The 25,508-nt window shown below is 35.8% G+C and overlaps 1 protein-coding gene across 24 annotated transcripts in view; it reads left to right on the forward strand.

The window, feature by feature from the left end:
• The window catches only part of CADPS2 (calcium dependent secretion activator 2), a 292,479-nt gene that overhangs the window by 242,318 nt on the left and 24,653 nt on the right, over positions 1-25,508 (forward strand). For 8 of the 24 annotated variants that reach the window (XM_039570664.1, XM_039570660.1, XM_039570665.1 and 5 more), the window contains 6 exons: positions 75-194; positions 7,787-7,942; positions 10,092-10,239; positions 13,779-13,853; positions 17,098-17,181; positions 17,296-17,328. In XM_039570664.1, coding sequence (XP_039426598.1) covers positions 75-194; positions 7,787-7,942; positions 10,092-10,239; positions 13,779-13,853; positions 17,098-17,181; positions 17,296-17,328 — 616 coding nt within the window. Of the gene's footprint in view, positions 1-74; positions 195-7,786; positions 7,943-10,091; positions 10,240-11,241; positions 11,257-13,778; positions 13,854-17,097; positions 17,182-17,295; positions 17,329-25,508 lie in introns of all 24 variants that reach the window. The other 16 variants (XM_039570674.1, XM_039570677.1, XM_039570679.1 and 13 more) reach the window with 3 other exon arrangements.

Below are 25,508 nucleotides of genomic sequence, written 5' to 3' on the forward strand. Positions count from 1 at the left end.
TAAGGGGTTCTCCCCTGTTGTCCTCTAAATATTCTATTTTTTATTGTATTCCTACATTGTTTATTTCTTCACAGGAGCATCACCAACAGTCTTCCTAATGTAGCTCTTCCAAAAGTTCCAAGTTTGCCTCTTAATCTTCCACAAATACCTAGCTTTACTACACCAACCTGGATGACTTCTTTGTATGACTCCACGTGTGTATTCTTCAATAACTTTCTGACTGTATGTCAGCTCTGCATGGCCTTGCTAGTGTTCTGTGCAGCTGTATTTGGATTGCATGGTGTTTATCATCTCTTAGTTGGAAACTGTTGTTTCTTGGGAGTGAGCCAAGCATGGACTGTTAGTGAGTTGCGCTTTCTAGTGCATTAAAATGTAGCAGTCTTAAACCTGATAATGTAGAAAATCAACTTGGCAAAGGTCTGTCATAGCAGGAATGATGTTTACTACTCTAAACAACCTAATGACTCTTCTGAATTAATAAGCAGTGGGGAACCTTTAGGATAATTGATTTTACATTGTGGTTTTGTAAAATAAGGCAGCCCATTATATTTTTGCATGGGTTTGATTAGCTCATTTTGTATTGGTTCTGAAAATCATTGATTGCAAATATTGTCATTAGATTAAGTATCCATGTTACAGGAAAATGGTAACATGTTAATAAGTACAAGAATAGAAGTACATCCATTTCTTTGTCTGCTTGAGAAAAAAAAAATATTTCTTTCTGATTTTTGCCCAATATTTCAGTGCTCTTTTCTTAAAAAAAATATAGAGTATATGTACCCTGCTCTGTGGAAAGATTCCCATAGTTACAGGTCAGATTCCTGTGTGAGGACATATTAATATATGTTAGGGAAAGGCTCAAGAAGAACCTTATTTTAGCAAAAGTTATATTGGAAAGCATGAATGAGAAAGATTTCAAAAAACACACATTCAAAACACATAGGTTGATAATATTATTTCAAGACAAGTGTTGTCTTTTCAAGTTTTATGACAGACTCCTAAATAGCATTACATCTATTTCTGCAAGAGTTCATACAATTGTAGAATACCATGTTAAAGGGGACCTCAAGGATCATCTCATCCAACTCTTCCTGGCAAAAGCATGGTCTAGGATGGCCCAGCACCCTGTCCAGACAAATTTTTAAAATGTCCAATGTTGGGAATCCACCATTTCTTCTGGGGGAGATGATTCCAATGGCTGATTGTCCTCATTGTGAAAAATTTCCTATTCTTTCTAATCAGGAACTCCCCAGAAGTAACTCGAACCCATTATCTCTTGTCTTTTCCATGTGACTCCTTGTAAAAAGGGAGTACTATGATTGTTGTTCTGCTGTTAATTCCCCTAAAAAGTGACAGAATTCCTCTTAATCCTTGGCTTTGGTACCTTTTGTGTTTACTATGGTAATGCTAGGTTTCTTCTGATGTGCTTATGTAAGTCATTTCAGCTTTGAACGCAAACTAATTGGCTTTCTGCAACTCAAATTCCTTTCTGTTATCCCCAGGTTTTCAAAGGTCACTTTTTTTTTAAAGAATAGCTTTCAGAGTTAAGATTTGCTAATCTTGGAAGTGCTCTTCTTGCAGTCTGATTTCTAGCAGCCTCATCCAGTAAAAATAACTTGTATAGAGGAAAATTCATGTATTTTGAATATTGAATTTATAATTAATACAGATTCTGGTTGGAGGATTATAGTAGTAGATCTTTCCAAAATGAAGGGTTTGGTGAAGCAATGTATTCCTAGACTGTGTTGTCAAAACACGTACAAGTATAGTGAAATTCAGCCATGGGCTCATCCCCCTTGGACACGTTCTTGTATTTAGTTTCATGGTATGTATGAGACAGTATGCATAAAATCCCAAACTAAGCAGGGAGGTTTTCCTAGAATTTGGTGAGCAGTGAGGTTGACATGCTGTAAACACTTGCCAGAAGTAGCTGTCATTCTGCTGCTTTTCAAGAGAAGTGGGGATGAGCAGTGTCTTCACTGCAGCTGTGACCTTTGTAAGGCCATCATGCCCTTTCAGCCACCCCTCACAGCATTCAAGAAGAGGTCTGCCATGGTGCTGGCTCTGGTGGAGGCACCTCTTCATGTTCTTTCCCCAAAACATAGAGCTTTGAGGTTATATTTTATAAAATGTGTATGAATTTACAGTCTCGACTGCAGGTAGCGTTAAGTTAGCTTTGTAACACTCTGGTATTCAGGCACTATTTTAAGAATCAGCCTATCTGCATTCTATGGAAGAGCCAAGTCAATTTTTAGAATAGTCATGTATTTGGGTAAAAAAAAAAAGGCAAAGCCACTTCAAGCCACTTGTTCCTCCTCTCATGCTAAGGAATTTCCGTTTTCCTGCTGGTAACAGTGGCTCAGTTCCTGGCAGAGGAAGTGATTTACTTTCACTATTATGTGAAAGAAAGGAGGAGGGTTTTATTTTCTCCCTCTTCTCCCATCCCATCTTTTTCAGGGAGAACACACTTACTAGTTAAGTTCTTCAACAGGGAGTAGCCCAATACCGGCTAAGCAAAACCTAGAGTTTCCTGACAGTTTTCCCTTTCAGTGTGATGCACACCCCAGCTTAGATGGACTGGAGGGGTACAGTGAGTTACACATATAGTCAGCAGAGGCATCTAAATTCAGGAGCCCAGGTAGACTCCTTCTTTTCACTGACTCCCCCAAGTCTTTCTTTCCCATTTCGCTGTGCTCCCTTCTCCTGGCCACAAAACTGATGATTTGGCAAGAAGATGACAATGTCTGTCACAGAGTTCTGTGGGACTTTCCTCTTTCTCTTTGAAAGTGATGATTTTGGCCAATTAATCATTATCAACCTGAATTACACAATGAAGAATCTAGAGTCAAAAAGAATGAGAATGAGCAGTCTGTGAGCCAACTGCGTTAAAGGTTTGCTGAAGTCATGTGTCTCTTTGATCTGTAATACAAAGAGATTTAATATTTTCCAAACTTTACTAAGGTTTGTGTCCGTGCTCTCAAGTTCATGTTTAAGAACCTTCATATTGAATAGAGGCGTTATGTGCCTACCTAAGAACTTTTGCTGAAGAGAAAGAAGTGAAAATATATTCACAGTTGGGCATCCCTTTTTGTGCTTTATTGATGAAAATAGATTTTTCCCATTTTCACTTTAAAGTTGCTACAATTCTCTTGAACATTACTAGCAACAATTGTTTATATTTTTTAATTAATTGTTTCTTTTTTCCTCCTTCATCATATGTGTTGAAGCAGTAAATATAAGCTACTTATAACAGCATTTAGAAAGATCATTGCCTTTTTTCCAGTTCTTTTTGGGCCTTGGAAAGTGAGATATGAAAAGGGAAAATTGTTACGAGGAATAGTCTGTTTTTCTTGATTGGTCCCTGGAGAAGACAACTCAGAGGACACCTTGGCTAGACATGCAGAGCACTGTGAATTACTCTTCCATTTGGCTGAAGATAATCTTAATGAGCAAAAATGTTTGAATATTCTGTAATAGCTTTCAATCAGCCACAACTAGCTTTTCCTTACTTATTCATTAATTCAAATATACTATCTTAAATTGCTCTTCGTATTTTAAATATCATTTTAAGTTAGATTTGTGGGTGATTTTAATTGTTTTTGGTTTAATTTATAGACTGTTCTTTTCAGTGCAGACATGACATAGTGTCACTGACCAGAGATATTGTAGATACAGACCTGAGGTTGTCTGTTGCTATCTGGTGCCAGTCTAAAACATCAGCTTCAGGAAAACTTGAGGCTGGGGAAACCTGGAATAAGATATATTCTTACAGCAGAATAGTCCTGTCTTGTCTTCCACCCAGAAGAGGCAACATCAAAGGAAATGTGTCATTTATGTTGTTCCTGCTATGGCTCAGCTATAATGAGTGATGAGAGAGACAAGGCTGGAGTAGTCACAGTGCTCCAATAGTGATATAAAGGGAGCTGGTGTGAATGTGTCTGAGCTCTCTGTGTGTTTGTGAGTGCTGAATGAGTCAGGAGGCCATGTTTCATCTCTGTTCTGAGGGGTTGTGTCTGCAGTGCCACATACATTCCTGTCATAGAGCTTACCTCCAGTAAAGTGGTTGGAGACCATGGCCTGCATTTTTAAGGACGGATATTTAAAAGTATAGCCATAAGACTGATGGCATAGTGAAATCTGACTGATATGCTTTCAATGGAATAAGGAGTTTTGAATATAGCTTGGTCCTGTTGAGCATTCTGGAAGACAAATGTGTATTGTGGGGCAAATTTCTTTCCTTCCAAACATTTCCAAATGTTTCTTTCCTTCTTACTATGCAGTAAGAACAAAGACTCAAGGAACTTGGTATTTGTTGCTTGATCCTTAGGTTGCCTCACTCCTGAGCTAAGAGAAGTCATGGGGTAGCTCTTTTTCCAATATCTTTGAGGGAATTTACACTAACTGATACTTGAAAAAGTTCTGTTCCATCCTTCCCCCTCATCTGCTGGTGGAAAGTAGAGAGATGGGGCTGAGTGCAACTGATGCTGGAATTACTGAAAATCCTGTTCTGTTGAAGAAATTCTCAATTAACCTTCTGAGCCCTGAACATATATATCTTGAAGCAGCATAAAGAATGTAAAGCTGGAGTTCACAAGCTGGGGGCTCACAAGGGATGTAGAGCTTGTGCTGTGTTTTGTAAGTGGTCCTCACAAAACGCTAGTGGGTAGTATCTCAGTAGTAACTTTAAAAAAATAATAATTGCAGTAATTTGTAAAATGACCATCACTGCCCTTGGTAAATTATAGAAGAAATGAAGCCAGCTGCTTTTGAATCTTTTGGTTGATTGATAATATTCTTAGATATTTAATGTTTATATTTTCATATCCCAAGCCACCCTATGGAGTTTCATATGTAGGCAAGAAATTATTTATTCTGCATCTATTCAGGAGTGATGTGTGGGTATATCTTACAACCAGTGTACTTTATTAGTGGACTGTTTGACTAATTGCTACTTCTTAGGTGCCTGGCAAGCCCAGTGAGAAGCTGCCTCTTTCAGCTGTCAGTGTATAAGAAGTGAATTAAGGCTGCATGCCTAGGAGGCTGCATGCAACTCCTAAATTTGATATGCTGCAGGTTCTTGGAGAAACATTGTCTTGGATCTTTTTTTGCTGTGTTCAGTATGATGCAAGGCATAAAGCCATAAAATAATTTAAAAGTGACCTCTGGAAATACCTGGTCCACTCTCCCAGTCAAAGTGTGACCAAATGCAAAGTTAAGTTCCCATTAGAAAAAATGGGAATTTAACAGGATGTGCATAATATTTGCCTCTTTTAATCACTGGTAACCTTCTCTTACTGCCATAACCCGATTAATAAGAATGGACAACTAGACAGCATCTGAAAGGTTAAATTTTGGCCAGCAAAGAAGTAGAGTTTGTGCTTAATTTTAAAACTGTGGAAACTATTAAATACAGTTTTTAAACAAAGAGTGTCACTTCAGTTTCCTGGTAGAGCAGTTTATTCCCTTCTTTAGACTGAAGTAGCTTTACCATACACATGAAAATAAAAACTTTTCAATAGCCAAGAATGTGTCATGTCCCTTCACAAAAAAAAAAGTGGTTCTGAAGTTACGGATATAGATTCAGGCTTGATTTGAATGTAGGAATTACTCTTGTGCCAGGAGGAGTTAAAATCTGAGTTTAGCTCTTCTTTTGCAGCATTTAGCAAATAAATTAGATATTTGTGTTTGAATGTGTGAACCAGGAACAAACAATTTCTGTTGTAGCACTTTATTTTCTTTCCTTGTCTTATTAATATAATATGTTAATCAAATTCAAGTGTCATTGGACAATGCTGAATAAAAAATTTAAGAATGAAAGCTCAAAATCATATTAAAAGAGAACAAATTAATTAGTGTTTCTCACTGAATTAATTCTTCCATGAACCTGTGCCTGTTATTACATTTATTATAATTGCAAAACTTTATTTGGTAGTCTAATTAAACAAAATTAAGTGGCTACTACAATTTAGTAGTAAACAAAGTAGTAAATGTGTATAAGAATGCATTTATGTTATTATGAATACATTAGTCTTCCTGAATCCTAAAGAATTTCCTTTGGAATTCCATCAGATGAAAAAGAAACAACTATGGGAGAATAAAAAAAGGTTAAATTGTATAATCTGATAATGGAAATGGTTAGTTTTGTTTTTTGAGAAAGTTTGGTTTCTTTTCTAGAAAACATGTGTTTCTATCAACAGTTATATAAATACTGAGGTTGCCCCATTTCTGTCCCCATATGATTTGTCTCATTCTTTTACCCCAATCATCTCAAAAATCAATTTAGTCACTTTTGAATCAGATAAGGTCTATAACAAAGCATCTACAGCTTCACACACTGCCAGTGTACACAGCAGATGCAATGATATCTTCAATATTCGCTTGCCACATAACTTAAAAACCAGTCTAACAGGATTATAAATTTTCCAGAAGTTTTGGTTGTTTTTCTTTCTATTCCTTAATTAAAATTAGTGATGTATGAAAGTGGCTCTGGTGGCATTAAGGCAGTGGAGCAAGGGGCACGTGGGTGTGTCTGGAAGGTGGTGGGTGCAGGTGTGAGACTGAAGCAGTGCTCCTGCTGCATCCCTGCTGCCGCTTCAGAGCCCTGAACGTGAGCTGTGCTTTAATTCACCTCACTGCCCACTGCCTCAGCTAACCCGGTGTGAGCCAGTGGTGGTGCTGCTGTCTGAGGGGTGCATTAGCTGGTCAGATATTAGAGGTCCTTTCTGGTTGCTTCCTTTGGTTTTGAATCTGACCCTCCTCTGTCCTGAGCACATACAGTGCTCACTGATTCCTTCCATGAGAGCTGGGGGTCACGTAACACTTTGATAATTGTGTTCTTTTGTCATGAGGCAGAAGAAACAAAATGATAGTAGTGATGTATTTAAACTATTTGGATCTGAATTGGGACTGTCAGGCTGATTTTTGGTTGATTGTGTCACTCACATCCTGGAATTCAGTGTTGCGTAGTATGCATTGACCTTAAACAGTAATTCAGGCATTGAAGTACAACACGTTGTGTATGTAATTAATGTAATAAATAATAAATGTAATGAATCTGCATTTACAGTGGAAGTGTTAATGAACTTACTGCCAAGTTTAGCTTTAAGTTGTATTTTATCGCAAACAAATGTATTTAAATTTAGCAATCAATTGAAGAATCACTTTGAAACATTATGGATGATCTGAGATGGCACAGAGCCATATTAATCCCCTGGTTTTGTTTGTACACAAGTTTCTTTAAGGAGTTTCTCTTCTCCTTTTTTTTCCGCCCAGATCTGATGCTATCCCCTCAGCTAGAATTCATGAGCATTTATCAAGGGACTATTTGTCTGGTTGTCTCTTTTACAATATTACTACTAGCATCCTCATTTATTTGGTAGACTTATCTACCAGAGTTATGAAGGCAAGAAAATACATGCACAAAGTCTTCAGTATGTTGAAAAGATCCTTACTATTCCTGTACCCTGTATTTTTCCTATCTTGATCTGAAACTTGAGCTACTTCATTTTCCATGCTCCCTAACATCCCATCTACCTCTCTAGCCTGCCATATTTCTCAGTTAATAAACGAGAAATACTTTCCTTTTTCCACCCTAAGGGGAATTATTTTAAGTTTCCCACTACCATTTTCCATTTTTGAAATAAGAGCAACTGTGCTAAAAGAAACAGGGAGGTGAAGGATGTGTGATAAGGAAATCTTATTACGTTAATTATGTGGCAACTGGGTCAGACATCCATACATTTATCTTCTGTTTCTGGGGGGCTTTTTTTTTTGTTGTTTCTTATAGCAATGGATCAGCTACATCCGAAGATCTTTTCTGGAAACTGGATGCTCTGCAGATGTTTGTTTTTGATCTTCACTGGCCAGAACCAGAATTTGCCCACCATTTAGAGCAAAGACTTAAACTCATGGCCACTGACATGATAGAAGCCTGCGTTAAAAGGTATAGTGGAAATGACCACTTAAAAATTGGGAGAGATTTGAAAATTAACACAGGAGGGGTCATGCTGGCTTGCAAAGGTTTATCTATACCAGAGTCCTGTCACAGGAATCAGGGCAACTCTAAAAGAGATCATGAGTTGTGTTTCTTTCCCAGCATCTGGCAATCAGCAATTTGGCAACATCTAGGAAATAGCAAGGAGAATTTCTGTATCTGTTGTGAATAGACCCTTGGAAGTGAATAAACCAAGCTGGGTTTTTTTTCTATTCCATATTTGTGGCAAGTATTAACAAAACTCAGAATTCTGCTAGAAGAAAACTTTTTGCACATTTCCCTCCCCCCTTACTACATTATTCTTCATGTTCAGTTAATAATATTATTTTATTTGTCAATTTTAGAACACTGTCCCTAAGAAATATATTACAAACTGTAAAGTGTACAGTATTTCGGCATTTATACAACAAACAGAAGAAGGCTGGCTGAAAATCATCCAACCGAAACTAAGTTTTATAGTGCTAAGCTTCTGGAAATTACAGAAAATATAGTGCTGTTTCTTCTTGAGCTGTATCTTAGCATTGTTGGTATATTCTTTTAAATTTAATACAGGTGATCTGAAAAGATCTCTGCTATAGCTTTCAGTAAATATCACTGAGTTTAGAAGAAGTATCTGTATGTCTAGAAAATTTACGGAGACCTACAATTAGGTGCTTCAGAAAGCTTAATCTGGATGCATAAAAACACAGATTTAAAAAAAAATAATAGAATAGGGGAAAATAAATTTTGTAATTTCATTGTGTTAATCATAAAATTTACAATACTGATAAGTAAGTCTAAAGAAACAGAGAACCTTTATAGATGGCACAGTGTTGCATTACTTTTTCTAAACACAGTAGGAAAAAGGACAGTCTCAGGCTTACAGTATGAGCCTGTTGCTAGAGCTGCAGAAATCATTATTAAAAAACCAGAAACATTTAAAAGAACATTTCTATTTGATTATGAAAGGGGAATGATACAGGGAATGGAATAAAAGTTAAAGTTCTAACAAAGAAAGATAGGAAACACTAACATTAAAGCAATCCATCTAAAGAATTTGGCGTAGAAGCTCAGTCAGTTACGGTTATCTAAGAAATCTTAGAAAAATGGTGAAATGTTAAAGGGCTGGAAGATTATTAGTATAATCTTAGTCTAAAAAAACCATAGACGGAGTAGCAAAGAGATTCAGTGTTAATAATACGTGGATTATATTGATTTTGAGCCTAAAAAAAATCTTTACAGTCTTATCAACAGGACTATAAAATATTTTAATATTTTAGACAATATATAACATACCAATTTTAATACACTAATGATGTTTTAGTGTGGTCAAAGATACTGTATGTCAGGTAATAAAGATTAGAGTAGCAACTCAGAAAAAAATGATGGAATTCTTCTGTTACAGCTCCTCTTGTGATATTTATATGATCTTAAGAATTTTTAAAATGGAAAATAGGATTCTTCTGTTCCCATCTTCTAAAAATACTGTTGAATTTCTGGTACCCACATTTAAGAATAATGATGGAAATAAAATATTTTTATGGTTAGGTATGCTGAATTATAGTTTATTTCAGTGACATTGCTCGTTATTTACACTGATGTGAGAAGAAAATAGGGTGTTTATGTTATGTATCTCCTGATATGTCTTAATTTTCAATATACATATTAATATTTTCTTAATAGTAAACTCATTTTCTTTATTAAAATTCTATTTCCATTAAAGCCAGAAGATGACTTTTTCATTATATTTCTTAGAAGTAAGCATTTTATACAATAAACTGCATTTTAGCATAAAAAATCTGGAAAATGAGGGGTATTTTCATTGCTTTAAATTGTTCTCAGTCATCACACAAGGAAACATATTGTTATCTAGAAAGCAAGAAGATAATACTTTTATTGTTCAACTGAATTCACTGAAGAAGGACAGAACCTTGAAACCATCAATGCAATTGTTTATTGAAAGGTTGATCTTCTGGATTTACAGAATTTTAATTCTAAAATGTTCTCGTGCATAGGTACATTGTTAAGCCAACATGTTCAGTAAGATTCATACACGTTTACAGTGGTTGTTCAGAATTATCAGAGATACTCATATTACAAATTGTGTCTTAATAAACAGAACAAGAATTGCATTTGAAGTAAAGCTGCAAAAGATAAACAAATCAACAGACTTGCGTATCCCTTCTTCTCTGTGTACAATGTTTAACGTCTTAGTTGACGCCAAAAAGCAGACAGCTAAACTCTGCATACTGGATGCGGGGCAAGAGGTAAGTGGAATTTAGTATGTTTAATTCCTGTGTTTGGTTGATCTGAAACATCTCACACTGCAGACTGTCCTTGGATTTATTTCAAACTAAACTGAGATGTGTCACATAGCTCTGTTTGGACAGAAGTGTGCATCAGCTCATCCCTAGAAGTGTCATGCAAGACACAACCCCTCATCTTCCACCAGAGAACACACAGAGTGCTTCTGTAATTTGTTTGCTTTGACCTGTGAGTCTGTTGAACATTCAGAGGATTTCTTGACTCACAACCCCTCCAGGAATTTCTCTCGGGTTGCAACAGGAAAAGAGCCCACTTCAGAACTCTTTTGTAATAGTAAAATACAGCCAAAATATTGTGCTTTGCAGACAGGTTTTAAATGAGTACGGTTTGGTTTTAAATGGGTTATAGACACAGCATTCATGCCTAGGAATATGCTGAAAATAGAGGAAAGAAAGAATCAGGTAATTTAATGGGGTTTTTTTATTTGGTCTCCAAGGACAGGGACCATTTTGGCAGTAGTCTGCTGCCAGATACTCCACAGTGGAGCACTGATGTGCTTTTGAAGGATATGTAAACTTCACTGACTTCTGGTGTCACTCTCAGAAGGAATAATCTGTGAAATTAAAAGGGTATGCTATGTAGATTGGTGAGACCACCAGCAAAAAATTAAAACTGTTCTTTCTGTGCTAATGCAATAGCAAGTAATTTGGTTTGTAATTTGTTTGATTTGGTTTTGGAGAGATGGTAAAAACATTTTTCAGAATTTGGCAATAGAAAATGTATGTCTGCTTTAGGCACCTTCACAATTACATTTTTTGGGCATATTTTTCTCAGTTGATTTTTGCATTTCTATACTGTGTTCTTCATTTCATTGACTGATGTTTTCAAGTTAGCATGTTCGATGTAATTGTCTTTTTTTTTCTAATTCAATGAGACATTCATCATTTTCCTGTTATACCCTGTCGTCTTTATTTTTCCTTTTGATTTTCCGTGACATGAACCAGTTTGCTAGTCAATGGGTAAGTGTCTTTTCATTGTTTTTTAATTTATATCTTTTTTGTTTAATATTAACAGCTACTTTTTATTTTAAATGGTAATATTGCTTTTCATGTTAATTTGCTAGCCAGGCCCTCAAAATTCATTTACAGTCTGACCGTGCAACAAACTGATTATCAGCTTTTCAGTTCTTTCCTTGTTCACCCTCCAAGATGATTCCAGATGAAGTCTTCACTTTTCTGCTTTTCATACCCAGTGTCCTGTCTTACCAGGTCCCAAAGTTTTGAATTCTTTCACCTCTCAGTAAGGCTCATCAGAAGTAAACCACAGCTAGAAACTCTTTGTCTGAGCTGATGCTGCCATTTCACCTTTCATGTGTGTGCAGGCAGTAACTTGCAAACACACACTTGCACATGCTGCTTTGGGGACAGGCAATATCAGTACCTCTAGTGACCTGCAGACAGATGGCATAACCCCCTTCTCCAGGATATGCCATTCTTCCTGCCTGCTCTGGATTATCCCCCTGCACTGTCTGCCTGTCCACTAGGAGCCAAAGTTTAGCCACGTTCTTAAAGCCTGGAGTCAAATCATCTTCCACAAAGATCTGAAGTTTTGTTTTGCTGAGGATTACTGTTTTAGTGGAAGTTAGCACTGGAGAGGAGTGGGTTAGAATATTTATGATCTCATGGTTTTCAAAATAAATCATGAAAAAAAAATCAGATTAGTGTAATTTAAAAATTATTTCTAAAGAAATGTCATGATTTTGGAACCTTGTGGTTTTTGAAAAGCTTGGTTCAGTTCTTTTTATTCCTTGTTCAGAAGTGAAGTTACTGTTTATACTTCAATTCTACAAAATTGTATTTGCTTTGTTGTGAGAAAAAAAAGAGAAAAAAATAGAAGAAAAAAACCAAAAAATATAGGAACTGATCTTACATACATAAATCCATTAATTTAATGTACTGTGGAGATAAAGCTGCAGACACTTTCTGGGAGAGACAACTGTTTTTCATAGATCATAGGAGTATGTATAGTTTCATCATTCATCAGTGGGAGAATAATTGTTTATAGTTTCCAGAGAGTAAGAAACCATTGCCTTGTGAAGACTTGTAAGCAACAGATATCACACACTCTTTGGGGTGATTAGACTCCTTAGCAGATCAAGACAATATTATATTGGTCAAGACATTAATGTGGTTGGAATATAATATATATGAAAATGTAGAAAGTTCTTTGATGTATTTCTAATATGCTCTTTTACTGTTCCAGTGTGATCACAGTTGTTTGCCTGAGTTGTGTATTTACATTTTCCAAGTGTTTTTAAACTTTAAAAGAAATAAAAAGCAAAAATTAACGTTTGGTGTTGGTACCTGTAGCAGACACGTATATGTGAACAAACACGTCTCATGGTTTTATTTTCTCTTAATTTAAACCCAAGTTCAATACCTGTGCTCTTTAGAAAACCATTCCTAAAAATATTCAGCATATCAGATTTAATGTTTTGGTTTGTATGGCAACTCTGAAATGGATGAAAAATAGCCTTTAAAAACTTAGGACTCTGAAAACTATTCAGGTGGCAGCTGCTAAGTTAGGCTAATGTTTACACTGACCTCAGTACTTTTACTCCAAGCATTATACTGTTAGCTGTTCCAAGTAGTCTTGAACTAGGAAGATAGGGTTAGTCTTTACAAGTCACATTTTCTGTGAAGTGGCTATCGGGGACAGTCTTTGCTGTCACATAAATGTTTCTAAAGGAAGAATTACTGTTTAAATTGATGTGCCTCATTGACAGAATGGGATCCCTAGTTCCTATTAATTTCAGAAGGGAACTCAGTAGGATTATCTAAAAGTCTTTCAGATTTATTTTAAAAGCATTTACTTAAAGGTACCTTCTTTATGAAAAAACTGAAGAAAAAGCCTATGGAGAATGAAGTCTGTTTTATTATGCCTTCTATGGCCTATTAATTTGTTACCATCTATTCTGCTTTGTTGATGAAATTTTAATTTTGCCCTCGCTTGAGCATATTGTAAGATTTGTATAAACTGAAGCTCACTGTGCTAACCAAAAGGCTCTTTCAGGATGAACAATTGGAGCTCATTTTATTTCTAGAGGACATTTAAAATAACTTATGAATGAGAGTTGTCAGACATGAAATGCTGTATTAATTAAATCTTATTCTAGTCTTTTTGCTTCTCCAGCTAAACCAACCCTTTAGAAAAAAATACATGGCCACCTTAATTATATAGGAGAAGACAAAAAGTATCCTTCACATTCCTTCGCCTGAATAAGTATAGGAACTCAATTCATCTAAATAATAACCCCATTAGCTGCTTAACTCAACAGTGTACATGGGAAAATTTTCAACACAGAATGTAAGAAACTGTTGATTGGGTGGATCATTTTCAAGGGTTTGTTCTTCTGATGTTCAAAATGATAATTTTAAGTAAATCTGATCTGGCAGGGTTATCAGCTTTGCACCATTTATGACTTACGACAAAAGTGTGTGTTCATATACATGCTAATGCTTTTTTATCTCTTGAAATACAGCAACAATACCATTCAAAAATAGATGACTTGATTGAAGAAACTGTTAAAGAAATTATTTCACTTCTTGTTTCAAAGGTAAAATTATTTACATTTTAATTTCTAATACAGCAGAAAATGGTTGAACTTTGGAGATGTCTTCAAATATCACACAGTTTTTCTATACACAGGAAAATTGTGGAGGACAACATGATTTGTAAACACAACTTGTGCAAATAGTACTGAATTTACAAAATTAAATTTTATAACAATTGAGTGAACAATTTCTATGCAATCTACTACTGAGATAAGGTTGCACTCTTTTTCTTTTGTAGATATGAAATGCTAGCAGCTATTAGAACTGGTAGGACTAAATTTTGTCAATATTGTCTCACATAATACCATGTGTTATTTTTTTTAAGTTTCTTACATGAGAACTTTCTTCCTATCACTTAGTATTTAAATTTTGTATTTAGAGGTGGACAATATCCAGAGTTTCAGTTAGTTTAACTTTTTAATGATAATTTTGTCCACAAACTGTTTAATTAAAAATGTTTTATAAGTTGTTGTTTCTTAAAATTGATTTTGTAGGCTTTTATATTTAAAAAGAAAATGTTTTGACATGATATAAGGACTTGGAGAATAAGTGAAGAAAGCTTCGTCGTCTTGTCTTTCTGTAGCACCTCTACTCCAGTAAAAGTCTTAAGGTTTCCATCCCCAATGGTTTGAAGAACACAGAAAATAATGACAGAAAAGAAAGATTTTATAAGAAGTTTTGTTATCTATGCATGGCAAACTACCCAGAAATACCTGTTTTTCAAAGTAGGATAAATGAGCCATATATTTACAATTTGTGAGTTAGTGACAAAAAGTAAGACTCAGGTCATATTTTCATCATGCCTTCATTTTTGCTTGTCATGGCTTGCTGGGGGGGTTGGGGGGTGGGAATCTGCTTTTGGATTGGCACCCATCAGTTGAAGAGGAAGGCTTTGTAGGATCATTACAGAAGTTTAAACAAAATGAGTCCATTTATTAATAACTGTGTAGAAAGCACACATTTTTGGTCTAAAGGGAAGTTTTGACATAAACATAGCTACAAGCAATTCAGCTCAACAGTTTCAAGTTTTACATGTTGCCTACCATGGCTCCAGTTTATGGTTTTAATGTTATTGGAAAGGAAGAGGAAGAAAGGGAAATTTAATCAGAACAAATCATACTATTAAAGGTTAAACTTTTTGATTTTTTTTTCTTAGTATCTGAGATTATAAAAAAGGAAGAAAATAGTCATATTCCTTCTGGATTTATGTACAAGAAATTTTAGAGACAATTGCTGTCAATACAGAGGGATTTGCATTATTAGTTATCACAGTAACAACAGAGATTGAAATCTCAACATAGGAAGCAAATATTCCATGTCCTTGGCTGATCACTGGAAGCTTAACCAGTGTCTCCTCACTTGAGACGTGAAATACCAGTGACATCCTGATTCTGAGGTACAGAGGAAGGCTAATGTTTAACTCTTGGTTTCAGCCAAGAAAAAAGCCCTTCAGTGTGCATGATAGCCATATGCATTCATCTTTTGCATCTAATGTATTTTCATAATTTTTTAGCCTTTACCTCTGTATGTCTCCTTTGTGTCCAAGTGGAATAAGCATTTCAGTCATTGTTTTTAGCTGCGTACCAGTCTAAAGCATTTAAAAAATCACAGGAATAGCACAAAACATTGAAACAAAGCACAGTGTGTGTCAGGGTAACCAATTCATAGAATGTGAGGTATGCGCAGAAATGCTCTTAGAGTTTCACAAGTCCATACACTGACATCTCGGAAAACAAGTTTCCAGCTACATAACTTAGCCTTTTGTTTAAACAGACATCCTTGACACTGAAGTGTTTTGCTCTCTGTTATTTTGTGTCCCACTTGTGTCAGATTCATATGTTGGCACTGTGGACACCATGTTGTTTATGAGATCAGCCTTTTCCATAGTAGACCTTTGCACAATAAAGTTGAACACTTTTCTGCAGAAAGAATCCTTGTCAATAAGATAAAATGACTTAAAGTATGAACAGCAGCTTCTTACAGGAATGCAACTGCAAAGCAGAGAGCTGGTATTTGGTCTAATAAAGGGGGTGCAGAAACAACTGCCACTCTCTTTTGTGATGTGGATTTATTTTTTGATTGGCGCCTATGTGCCGGTGTCTTAATTAATCACTGTAAATATGACAGGTTAGATTGATAAATGACAAATGTAGGTTTGCACTTGCTCCTGCTCCTTGAACTGTTAAAAGCAGGGCTTATTGCAAAGTGATGATCTCAGTTCCTCTGGAGGTGACACTGTTGTGACACTGTTACAGGGCCCATTAACAGCATGCCAGATGGAATTTTGTTCTGTCCTCACACTCATAAAATGATACTCTTAGTTGTGGGAATGACTGTGTTGGGAGCAAGGGATGACTTTTAAAACAATCTTTATATAAAGTGGAGCGCAATTTATATGTGTAAAATAAATGTGCATGAATACAATGGCTGACAGGTATTTTATGTTATATACTGTGAATTACTTGAGGAACATCACAGAGGGATGTGAGAAGGGAATTTGCTTTAAGGCAAATTTGGGGGAGTTCAAACATTAAAGCTGTATGTAATGCTGTTAATAAGATTTTTTATTTTGGTCAGAAAGAAATTTTGGCAAAAACACCTATTCATTCCTCTTACTAAGGAGTCACACTACTCAGAGAATAGCAGGTGAAAGTACAGGGGAGAGAAACCACACCACAGCAGAGACTTTGGGCATACATTTTCTTGCCTCCTTCTTGGCCATGTTGCAGCTCAACAGCTCATGCTGCTGACAGAAAACCAGTGCTATTACACTTTCAGGGGAAATCAGAGCTGGTTTTCTATTTAATAGCAAAGATAAGAGAAACATGATATCAAGGTAACCACCTTTAGCAACTGTGCTCCATCATCTTTGAAGCTGTGGTCCTAGAAAGCAGCATGTGATTTCTACCCAAAATACCTGCTGGGTACACACACTGCTATATTCAACCACTTTCTAGAGGCAGCAATGTTGTGTTGGAAGCAGGCCCACCTCAGGAGAAACTCTGCATTGGGTTTCTATTTCTACAGTGGCTCAGCAGTTTCCATCTGCTTGATCAATAAGTGAAGCTGCAAAAAGAAGGTTGTCTTTGATTTCAGCACTTCGTGAGATGGAGAAAGTGGTCAGATTTAGAGTTCATGTTGCCCTGCTGATCAATACAAATATGAGAAAGAAAAATTCACATTCTCATTCCAAATATTTAGTTTTAACACTGTGCATTTAGATTTTTCTCTGTGCTTTTCCTCCAGGTTGTTTCAGTGTTAGAAGGTGTGCTGTCTAAATTGTCAAGATATGATGAAGGTACTTTCTTCTCATCATTAGTTTCGTTCACTGTAAGTGTTTGGATTCTCAAGGGTTCTGTTCTTCTTTCTGTGCATAATTCTGAAATTATGTGCAATTTGTAGTAATAAGTACTTACTGTGTGTTTTATGCTTAATTTTCTAAAGGTAAAAGCAGCTGCCAAATATGTTGATGTTCCGGTAAGTATAACCCTTTTAGATTTATTTATTTTAGTGTTCATAATAATTCAGAAATTAGGGGGGCTTTAGCTCACTTTTTTATTGTTGACATTTTGCTTTCCTACAGAGATTCGTTATAGCTTTACATAGAATATTTAAACAGACACTACAACCTTGAGAGGACATTTCATTTCCCTTGTGCAAAACTCTCAAAGCAAACCATGGAAAGCGTATTCTCAATGCACTTTTTCAGTTGTGGAAGAGTGAGGATTGTAACTTAAATACTCTTTTTGTGGGGGTCTTTCCATAATTTGGATAAATTGTTCAAATGTGCAGTATTGGCAACAAGTAAAAGATTCATACTTGAATATCCATTATTTCTTGAGTTCTTATTTCAGGACTCGACTTTGCTTATTTAACCCCTTGCTTGCTCAATTTCCATTTGATTTACCATTGCTTGTGCAGTGTTTGTGTGCTATAAGTAAAAAATAAAGGGGTAACTGTTGGAGTTCTTTTATACATAAAGTCAAAATTCAGCTGTTAAAATATTTTTATTTGAGTATGATAGTAGAATATCTTTTCTTTAAATAAGCGAAGAAGAAGTTGCGTAATATTGTCATTTTCACTGTCAATATCCCTTGTTCTCTCATAAGTCTGCATTCTCATCCCTTTTTAATGCAGTTCTAAAAAAGTCTTATTTTCCAAGCATAGCAAAAAAAGACCACAATTACTACGTACGTGAAAATTACTATGTAAATGAAAAATATTAAATTAAAATACAGATGAATGCCACATATGCTAAACTGTGTGGTGGCCAGCAAAACCTTCAGCAGTTCTATCCTGAAAAATACAAGCTTAAATGATTTTTTTTTCTTCAATCTGTGCATGTTAAATTAAAGGAAAAACTTCTGTTTCTGGAATTCATTTTGCTGTCTATATTTGTGTTATTCATAATTGTAATATTTCTGTTGTTTTCAGATGATGTTTTCAGACTTTTTTCTTATTTTGTTGCCTGGATTTTTTTTACCTTTATAAGTGCTCTTTTGTTTTATAAAAAAAGAAAAAAGTAGGCTCAATCTTTCATTCAAAGGAATGACCTCGTATCAAATCCAGTTAATTTGATTTACCTCTTGTTAATCTATTGTGCTGTAGAGCAGCCACAAAAGGTCCTTGGTGAGGCACTTAAGACCCAAAGGCCTAAAGAAAAAATTAGTGGACAAACTAGAAATTCATTGACTTCTTTCAGGTAATATGGAAAACTCTCCAAATTACATAGGATATGTGTGAGGAGGAGACATCAAAGTCTTTTACTATTGGCCTGGATACATTGATGTTGAAGTTCACAATAAAAATGAGACTGAAACCTTTGCCACAAGTTCGGGGGAATATTGCAAATTGGGTCACACAGGGATGCACTTACTGTTCCAGAGAAAGAGGGAGGCAGAGCAGGGAGATGGTTGCTGGAGTCCCACTGCCCTTCTCACATTCACTGAATGATGGTGCTTGGCTTGAAGAAAGGACCAAATTATAGACAGGCTGTCAGGATCCTTGCATTATTATCCTGTCTCCACTTTGCAGCTTTCTCACACACCTTTCTCACAGCCCAACATTTAAACTGGACTGTAGGGCCACAACTATAAACTACAAATGTAAACTGTACTTGAGAGAGGCTGTGGATCTGACCAGACAAAGGTTTTCCAAATTCTGTAGGGCTTTTTACCTGGATTGAAAGGTTTTCATTTGCGGGGATTTGATTTTGCTTCTTCACATTCTTTCTCTTGTGAAGATGCAGTTGAGGCCAAGAAGTGGACAAACTAGAAATTCATTGACTTCTTTCAGGTAATATGGAAAATCTACTATCATACTCTAATAAAAATATTTTTCTGCCCTTACTGTCACAACTGACAGCAGCTGTCCAGTCTGAATATGCCCTGACATCACAGTCAGGTTAAAGTGAAAACTTCCAGCTGCAAGAGGAGGCTGAAAGTCCTCACATCACAAGGTCATCACCTTAGCTCACAGCTGAAGTGAGAAGTGGAGTGAGGGGCAGCACACAGGGAGGAATGTACATTGAGCTCTTGGTAGTGTGATGGTAACCTAGCAAGCCTGCAATGAAGCTAATTAAATGCCTTGTGGTTTTATTTTGACCTAATATGTTATAAAATCTCTTCTTGTCCTGCCTTTCCATATAGCTGCATATGTGAAAGTTACTTAAAAGTGACCACAGTCAGCTCTTTCTTTTGATGTAGTTACAAATATGTGCAGACTTGCAGTGTGTTAGACAATGGCATTCTGCCCCTGTGACCCACCTCCATCTGAATGAGATCACTTGGTGCATCTAGGGGAGAAGGAGGGGCAGGGAGTTTGGGGGTGTTTTTTTGAGTGTGTGGATTTGACAGAGTTTTTGATCTTTGATTACCAGGATTTGGGAAACAGTGAAAAATATGCTGGATGCTAGTGAAATAAAAATAACTAGACAAAAAATATGTTAGAAGAAAATGAAGGTAGTACTGAGCAAAATGTTTCAGAGAGAGGATAAGAGGTAAAGGAGATAAAAAAGTTAAATAAAAGATAAATAAAAATAGTAAATTATTCAAAAAGAAGGAAGACATTCCTGGATGATTCTTGGTCATTTTGAGGAAAGGGTTAATTCTATTAATATTGAGAAAGGGTTTAGACAATAAATAGTTGGACACGAAGGTGCACACTCCCTAGACTGCATCCCTCCGTTTCTCAGGACCAGGGTGGGAAAGATAGACACAGACTTGTGGTCCGTTTAGCAGATAGATTAGTAAAAGTGCTACCTATCTTTGCTGTGTACCCTTCCATTCATTAATCTTGCCAGAGAATTATGATTAATTACATCCAAAAGAAGAAAAAAAAAAAGGTGGTTTTGTGGATTTTTTGACTGTTTAAGAAAACATGCAACATAACCCTTAATTTTTCAGAATGCCCTTTAAGAAGTGGGACGTATGCAGTCCCAAGGAGCTCTCATTGTTTTCCCCAACTATGCAAGACTACCCAGACTAAGAAGAATAACAATGATGTCTTGTGATTTCCTAAAAATAATACTGAAAAAATCTAGTTGCTGTTATGCTCTTCTTATTGGTAATTGTCACGGTACACAAGGCTCTGCAGTGGAAAAAAATGTGGCTGATGTGCACGTAAAAGAAACCAAATGTTTGAGGAAAATAACATAAATGTTACAAGTAGTGCATGGAGGATGACATTGGTTCTCTTCTTAAAGCTGTTTTGATAACTGGGAATGCAGAAGCTGATTTGAATACACAGCTCATCCAAATCCACTATAACCCTTCAGTAGTTTCTCTTAAAGTCCATGCAATCTATAGGAGATGTAGAAGTACAGACTAATATTTTTCCTTTTTTTTAATATTCTGTTCACAAAGCAAATTAATGAGAATAGGGAAAAAATGCAGTAAAATTGAGGTAAAAAAAAAGTATGTTGTTAATCTCAAATGATTATTATTCCTTAATCATGTAGATAATTTCATTGTGTTCAATTTCTCATCATGTAAGTCAGTTTTGCATACAAATAATTGTGTCTTTAGCTGGTCATTTCTACACACATTTGCTGCATTGACAAATACAACCAGAGCAATTACTCATACAAATTGAGCATCCAGTTACATGCTTATGTATATACTGCTTTTTGTTCAGAAAGGTATGTTTAAATCCCTTTGTAGGAGCCGGTAATCTATGCCAGTTACTTAAAGGGCACAGAAGGAACCTAATCCTCCCTCTCTTCGTATGGGCCACCTGTCATACCAAGTGCAGAGAGGCCATTTGAAGGAGTCAGGGCTGACAGCAGTGCACAGCTCACACAATGCCAGCCCTCTTGCTCCACTCTTGCCTTTATGTGGGGATCAAAGGTATGAAAAGGGGCCTCACACATGTGCCAGCATTTGACTTATGGGGTCTTGTAGAGGCCAAAGAAGGAACTCTGCCTCCTACCAGGCAGATGCACATGGGGACCTTCCAGATACCTTCATTTTCAAATATCACACTTGTACGGCATGGCCTCATTTAGCTGGTTTTAAGAAGCGAAAGTCTTTTTGAGGGAAATAAGTGTTTATTCGGGTGTGGCCATACTGTACTAGTCATTTTTAAGCTGTATTTGCTTGGAGAACTCTATTTAGAAATAAAGACCACAGATGAGTCATTATCCTTATGCTTAGGGCTTCTCTTGGCTTCCTCCTCCTCAGTATACCCAGACCTGGGAACTGGCCCTTCTGTTTTCTGATCTGTGAAAACAAGCTATTGTAGAATTGGAGGGAAATCCTTGCAGCATCTGTTGTAAGTCAGCAGTATATTTGATACCTCTTAAACAGCAATCAGAAGGATGACTATTAATGAGTAGGAAAGCTAAAATAACATAGTAAAATACAACTTTTGGTGGCAGGGGGGGAAACATATTCTAATACCCAAATGTGTCATAGGGGCTGTGGTATCTTTTGAAGACCTTTTGCACTAAAAATCAAAATCCTGGTGCAGACATTTGCATGCCTGTGTTGCCCCATGAATGTAATGAAACTATATGTGTATGAAAAGATGTTTGTGTAAATGCGTTGCAGAGTGATAGTTTAAATTTTCCATGACACTTCTCAAAATACAGACATTTCCTCTTTGCCAAAGTTCCTTTTTCTTTTCAAGGTGTTTTTGAGAGAGAGGAAAATGCGTTGCATTTTTTCATTTAAACAAAACAATTTCTTTCGTAACCACGTGAAATTAAAATGTTACCTTTATAATAGACTGATTATGCAAATTGTGCACCTTCCTGCCTAGCTTATGTATTTAATTTTGTAAGAAATGAAGGGGATGACGATCTAGCCATGAATACTGGTAGTTTTTATTCCAAAAATATTTTAATGATATTTTAATTCTGTTATTCCAAAGCCCAAGTGATGAGCCTTGCAGTACTTAGAGGACCTTCAGACAATAAAATTTTCCAACATGCTCTTTCATTTAGTGGTGGACACTGAATAAGGAGCTCCAGTGTTCCTCACAATAGCCCCCTCCAGCTCATCACTCCTTTTCATTTCATTGTTACATCCACGCCGTAGTTAAAATTACTCCCTCCAGGATGCAGGGGAGGGGAAAGAGGTGGAGAGAAGAGCAAACACAAAACTGGATGAAGTTTTTTCTTGTATAGTTAGTCTCTAGCATCTGTTCTCCTCTTTGAAACATTAATGCTTTAGCAGGATAGCAATCAGTAAAACTAGTTTCTTGGGTTCATTTAATACTTTCTGATGCTTAGAAATGTTCTGTGACAAATGTCAAAGTGAGAATAAACATAACTCAAGCATTACAAATGTACATGATTTTCACTGAGAATTATGCCAGACTGTTGCATTGCAAAATGTTGTTCAGAAACATAGGTGTAGCTCTCCTGTAGGAAAATGGCTAATATTAGTGGCAGCATTAAACCCATTACAATCTTTCAGCAGCAAAATATTGGAATGCCTGGAAACTAAGGAAATGCAGCATTACTTCTCGCTAGGTGCTTCAGGCAAATATTGTGAGTGGGAGGCATGCTTGTCAATCATAGAACAGCTTCTACTACATCGTGGAAAGTGAAATAATGTATTTTAACATTTGCCTCCTTGTTACATAGACACTATGATACTGTTTTCCTGTTCAAATGGGGAAAATTAAGCTATTTCTTCTTTATCTGAATTTATTGCTAAGAAAAAGTGCCTGGCAGTCAGGACCCACCTACCAGTGAATAGTAAGAGACAACCTGCACCTGTGGGATTAGGTGCAGCAGCAGGAAGTAAGAGCACTTCAGTATATAATTAACAAGGATTTTTAAATTTTTTTTTTCCCAAACAGCATGTTCATCTTGCCAGGTTAACTAGTGATTAACCCTAAAAAAGAATGTGCTGAAGCCTATACCCTTGTTTAAACTCATTCACTCGCCAGTGTATTCAGTTACTTGTGTAACCAGTGACAAAGTAACCCTATTTACAACTCCTAATTTCCTGGTATTTTATTTGATGTCTTTGTGTTTCCAGTTTCTCTATTCATCTCTTTGTCTGCTTCTCTTTCATTTTCAGATAGGCAAAACATCTTGTCTGCTGTTCTGAATAAAACAAACTTAAAATAACTTTCTATCTATTATATAAAAGCCCACCTTTTTTCTTGGGGAAACTTTCAGACAATCTTTTTTATACTTATCTGGATAATATACCAGGTTAAAATTTTCTCCCAGAGATGTGCAAATAACTCTTATTAACTTCAGCAGATGTTCTGCCTGAGATTCAGAGATTTTTTTCATATTGAGTATAGATGTGGAGACTGGAATGCTTTAGTCTTTGCAATTAAATGCCCCCTGTGACAGTTACTTAAACTTTATCTCAGTTTCTATTTGTTTGTCTTCTAAGGTACATTAAATTTCTTAGTTGTTGTTTGTTTGTTTAATTCTGTGTTAACTCGGGTTTTTTCTGATGCTTAATAATTTAAAACAGATCAATAGAGGATCATGTAATCAGAGGTTTCTAAATAATATATAAACACTATAAAAAAAAAGTTAATACATTAAATGTACAGCAATAAAGCTATTTTGATGCTTATAATAGCTTTTTTCTTCTTCTTCCACATGTTTGGAGAAAACAAATAAATTCAATGCATGTAATATGAAGAGATAATGAAGTATTTGATATACTGTTGGTTCATTCAATGTTTAATGTGTACTTTGCCCACCACAAGCAAAGATGGTTAACCTTCAGTGATTTTGGTGAGGTTTAAAACAGAGTTATGCCTCGGGGTATTGATAATCTGCCTTACCCAGACTTACTTCTACTGTAGTCAGACACTGTTTAAACGGAAAATTAATTTTTTTTTCTACAGCAATTTCAAAGATAATTATCCTGCACACATTAAGAAGGATGAAGTGTTTTAAAGAACTGTAATTCTAATTGGTAAATGTCACCAGCTGTTGCAGTTACTCTTACTTGTGTATATTCTTTTAATGATTACACTCCTGTGCTACAAGCTACATGAAAATATATTCACTAGGTGTGAAATTCCCATATGTCACAGCTTCAAGACTAGGTAAACATCTCAAAGATAAGGGAGAGTTAATGCTGATGGGAAATGTTACTTTTCTTGCTTTGGCTATCTGCAAGATGAACATTTTTATTGAACTTAGTAAAAGAAAAAGTTCTGTTAATTGGAGAACCACTAGGTTTGAGAATTCAGTGGAAGATTCATTAATACATTTCACTATATATCTTCAAGAACTATAATCAGCCTTTCATTTGCTAGATTATCTCCTTCACCCATCTCTGAAGATTTCAAAATATTTTTCCATTATTCATCCAACTTAACTCTAGTCCAATTCCTGTAAATTCTGTATCAGGTTTTAGAAAGTATATATGGTTTCACTGCCGATTGTATTCTCTTGTGCCATCACAAATGAGTATACTAAGGTAAAATATGGAGTTTTCTGTTTTAAATCTGCTTCACTTTGTGATTTGTCTTAATATAAAAGTATTTCCGTCACATTTTAGTGAATATACTTTTTTATGAAGGAAATCTGTTGATTTCTGTCAATCAGGTTTTCCAACAGAAAAATATTTTGTCTATTGAAATCTTACATTTTTATTCTATGCTTAGGATTGAGGTGTGCGATGCAGATGTAAATATCAATGGTCCTGCTTTCCTCTTAAGAGTTTCATCTAAGCATATATAGATGGGATAAGTTTTTGCAATGAGATTTCATTGCCTCTGGAATGACCAATCCAAGTGTGCAGGAGATATTTCAGTTTTTCACTGTGAGTTTTGGAGATGCTACAAGTGTTAAAGCTGGCCATCATTCTATATTTAATGGTTACTTTTTAAAAATGAAACTGCCATATATGCACACCTATAAATTAAAATCTTTTTATTTTGGAGAATATTCCTCTAAATGTCTGTGGTAGATTCAGGATAAAAAGACTTGAACCTCATAATCCAGGAGGTTTCACTCACTGAAGCTTTGAGGAGAGAATGCTGTCATCCAATTACTGTAATAGGATGACAGCAGTTTCAGGACAAGGTATAGTATGGACACGTTGCACCTCTCCTTCCTTCTTGTGCTCAGACTTGTTCATATACATTACAAAATATTACATACAAGGTAATAAGAAATAAGGAAAATTTGAAGTTGAATATTCACTTGCAGACTAGAAAGGAAGCCTTAA

Source organism: Corvus cornix, chromosome 1A, assembly GCF_000738735.6.
Source record: "Corvus cornix cornix isolate S_Up_H32 chromosome 1A, ASM73873v5, whole genome shotgun sequence".
Taxonomy (NCBI): domain Eukaryota; kingdom Metazoa; phylum Chordata; class Aves; order Passeriformes; family Corvidae; genus Corvus; species Corvus cornix.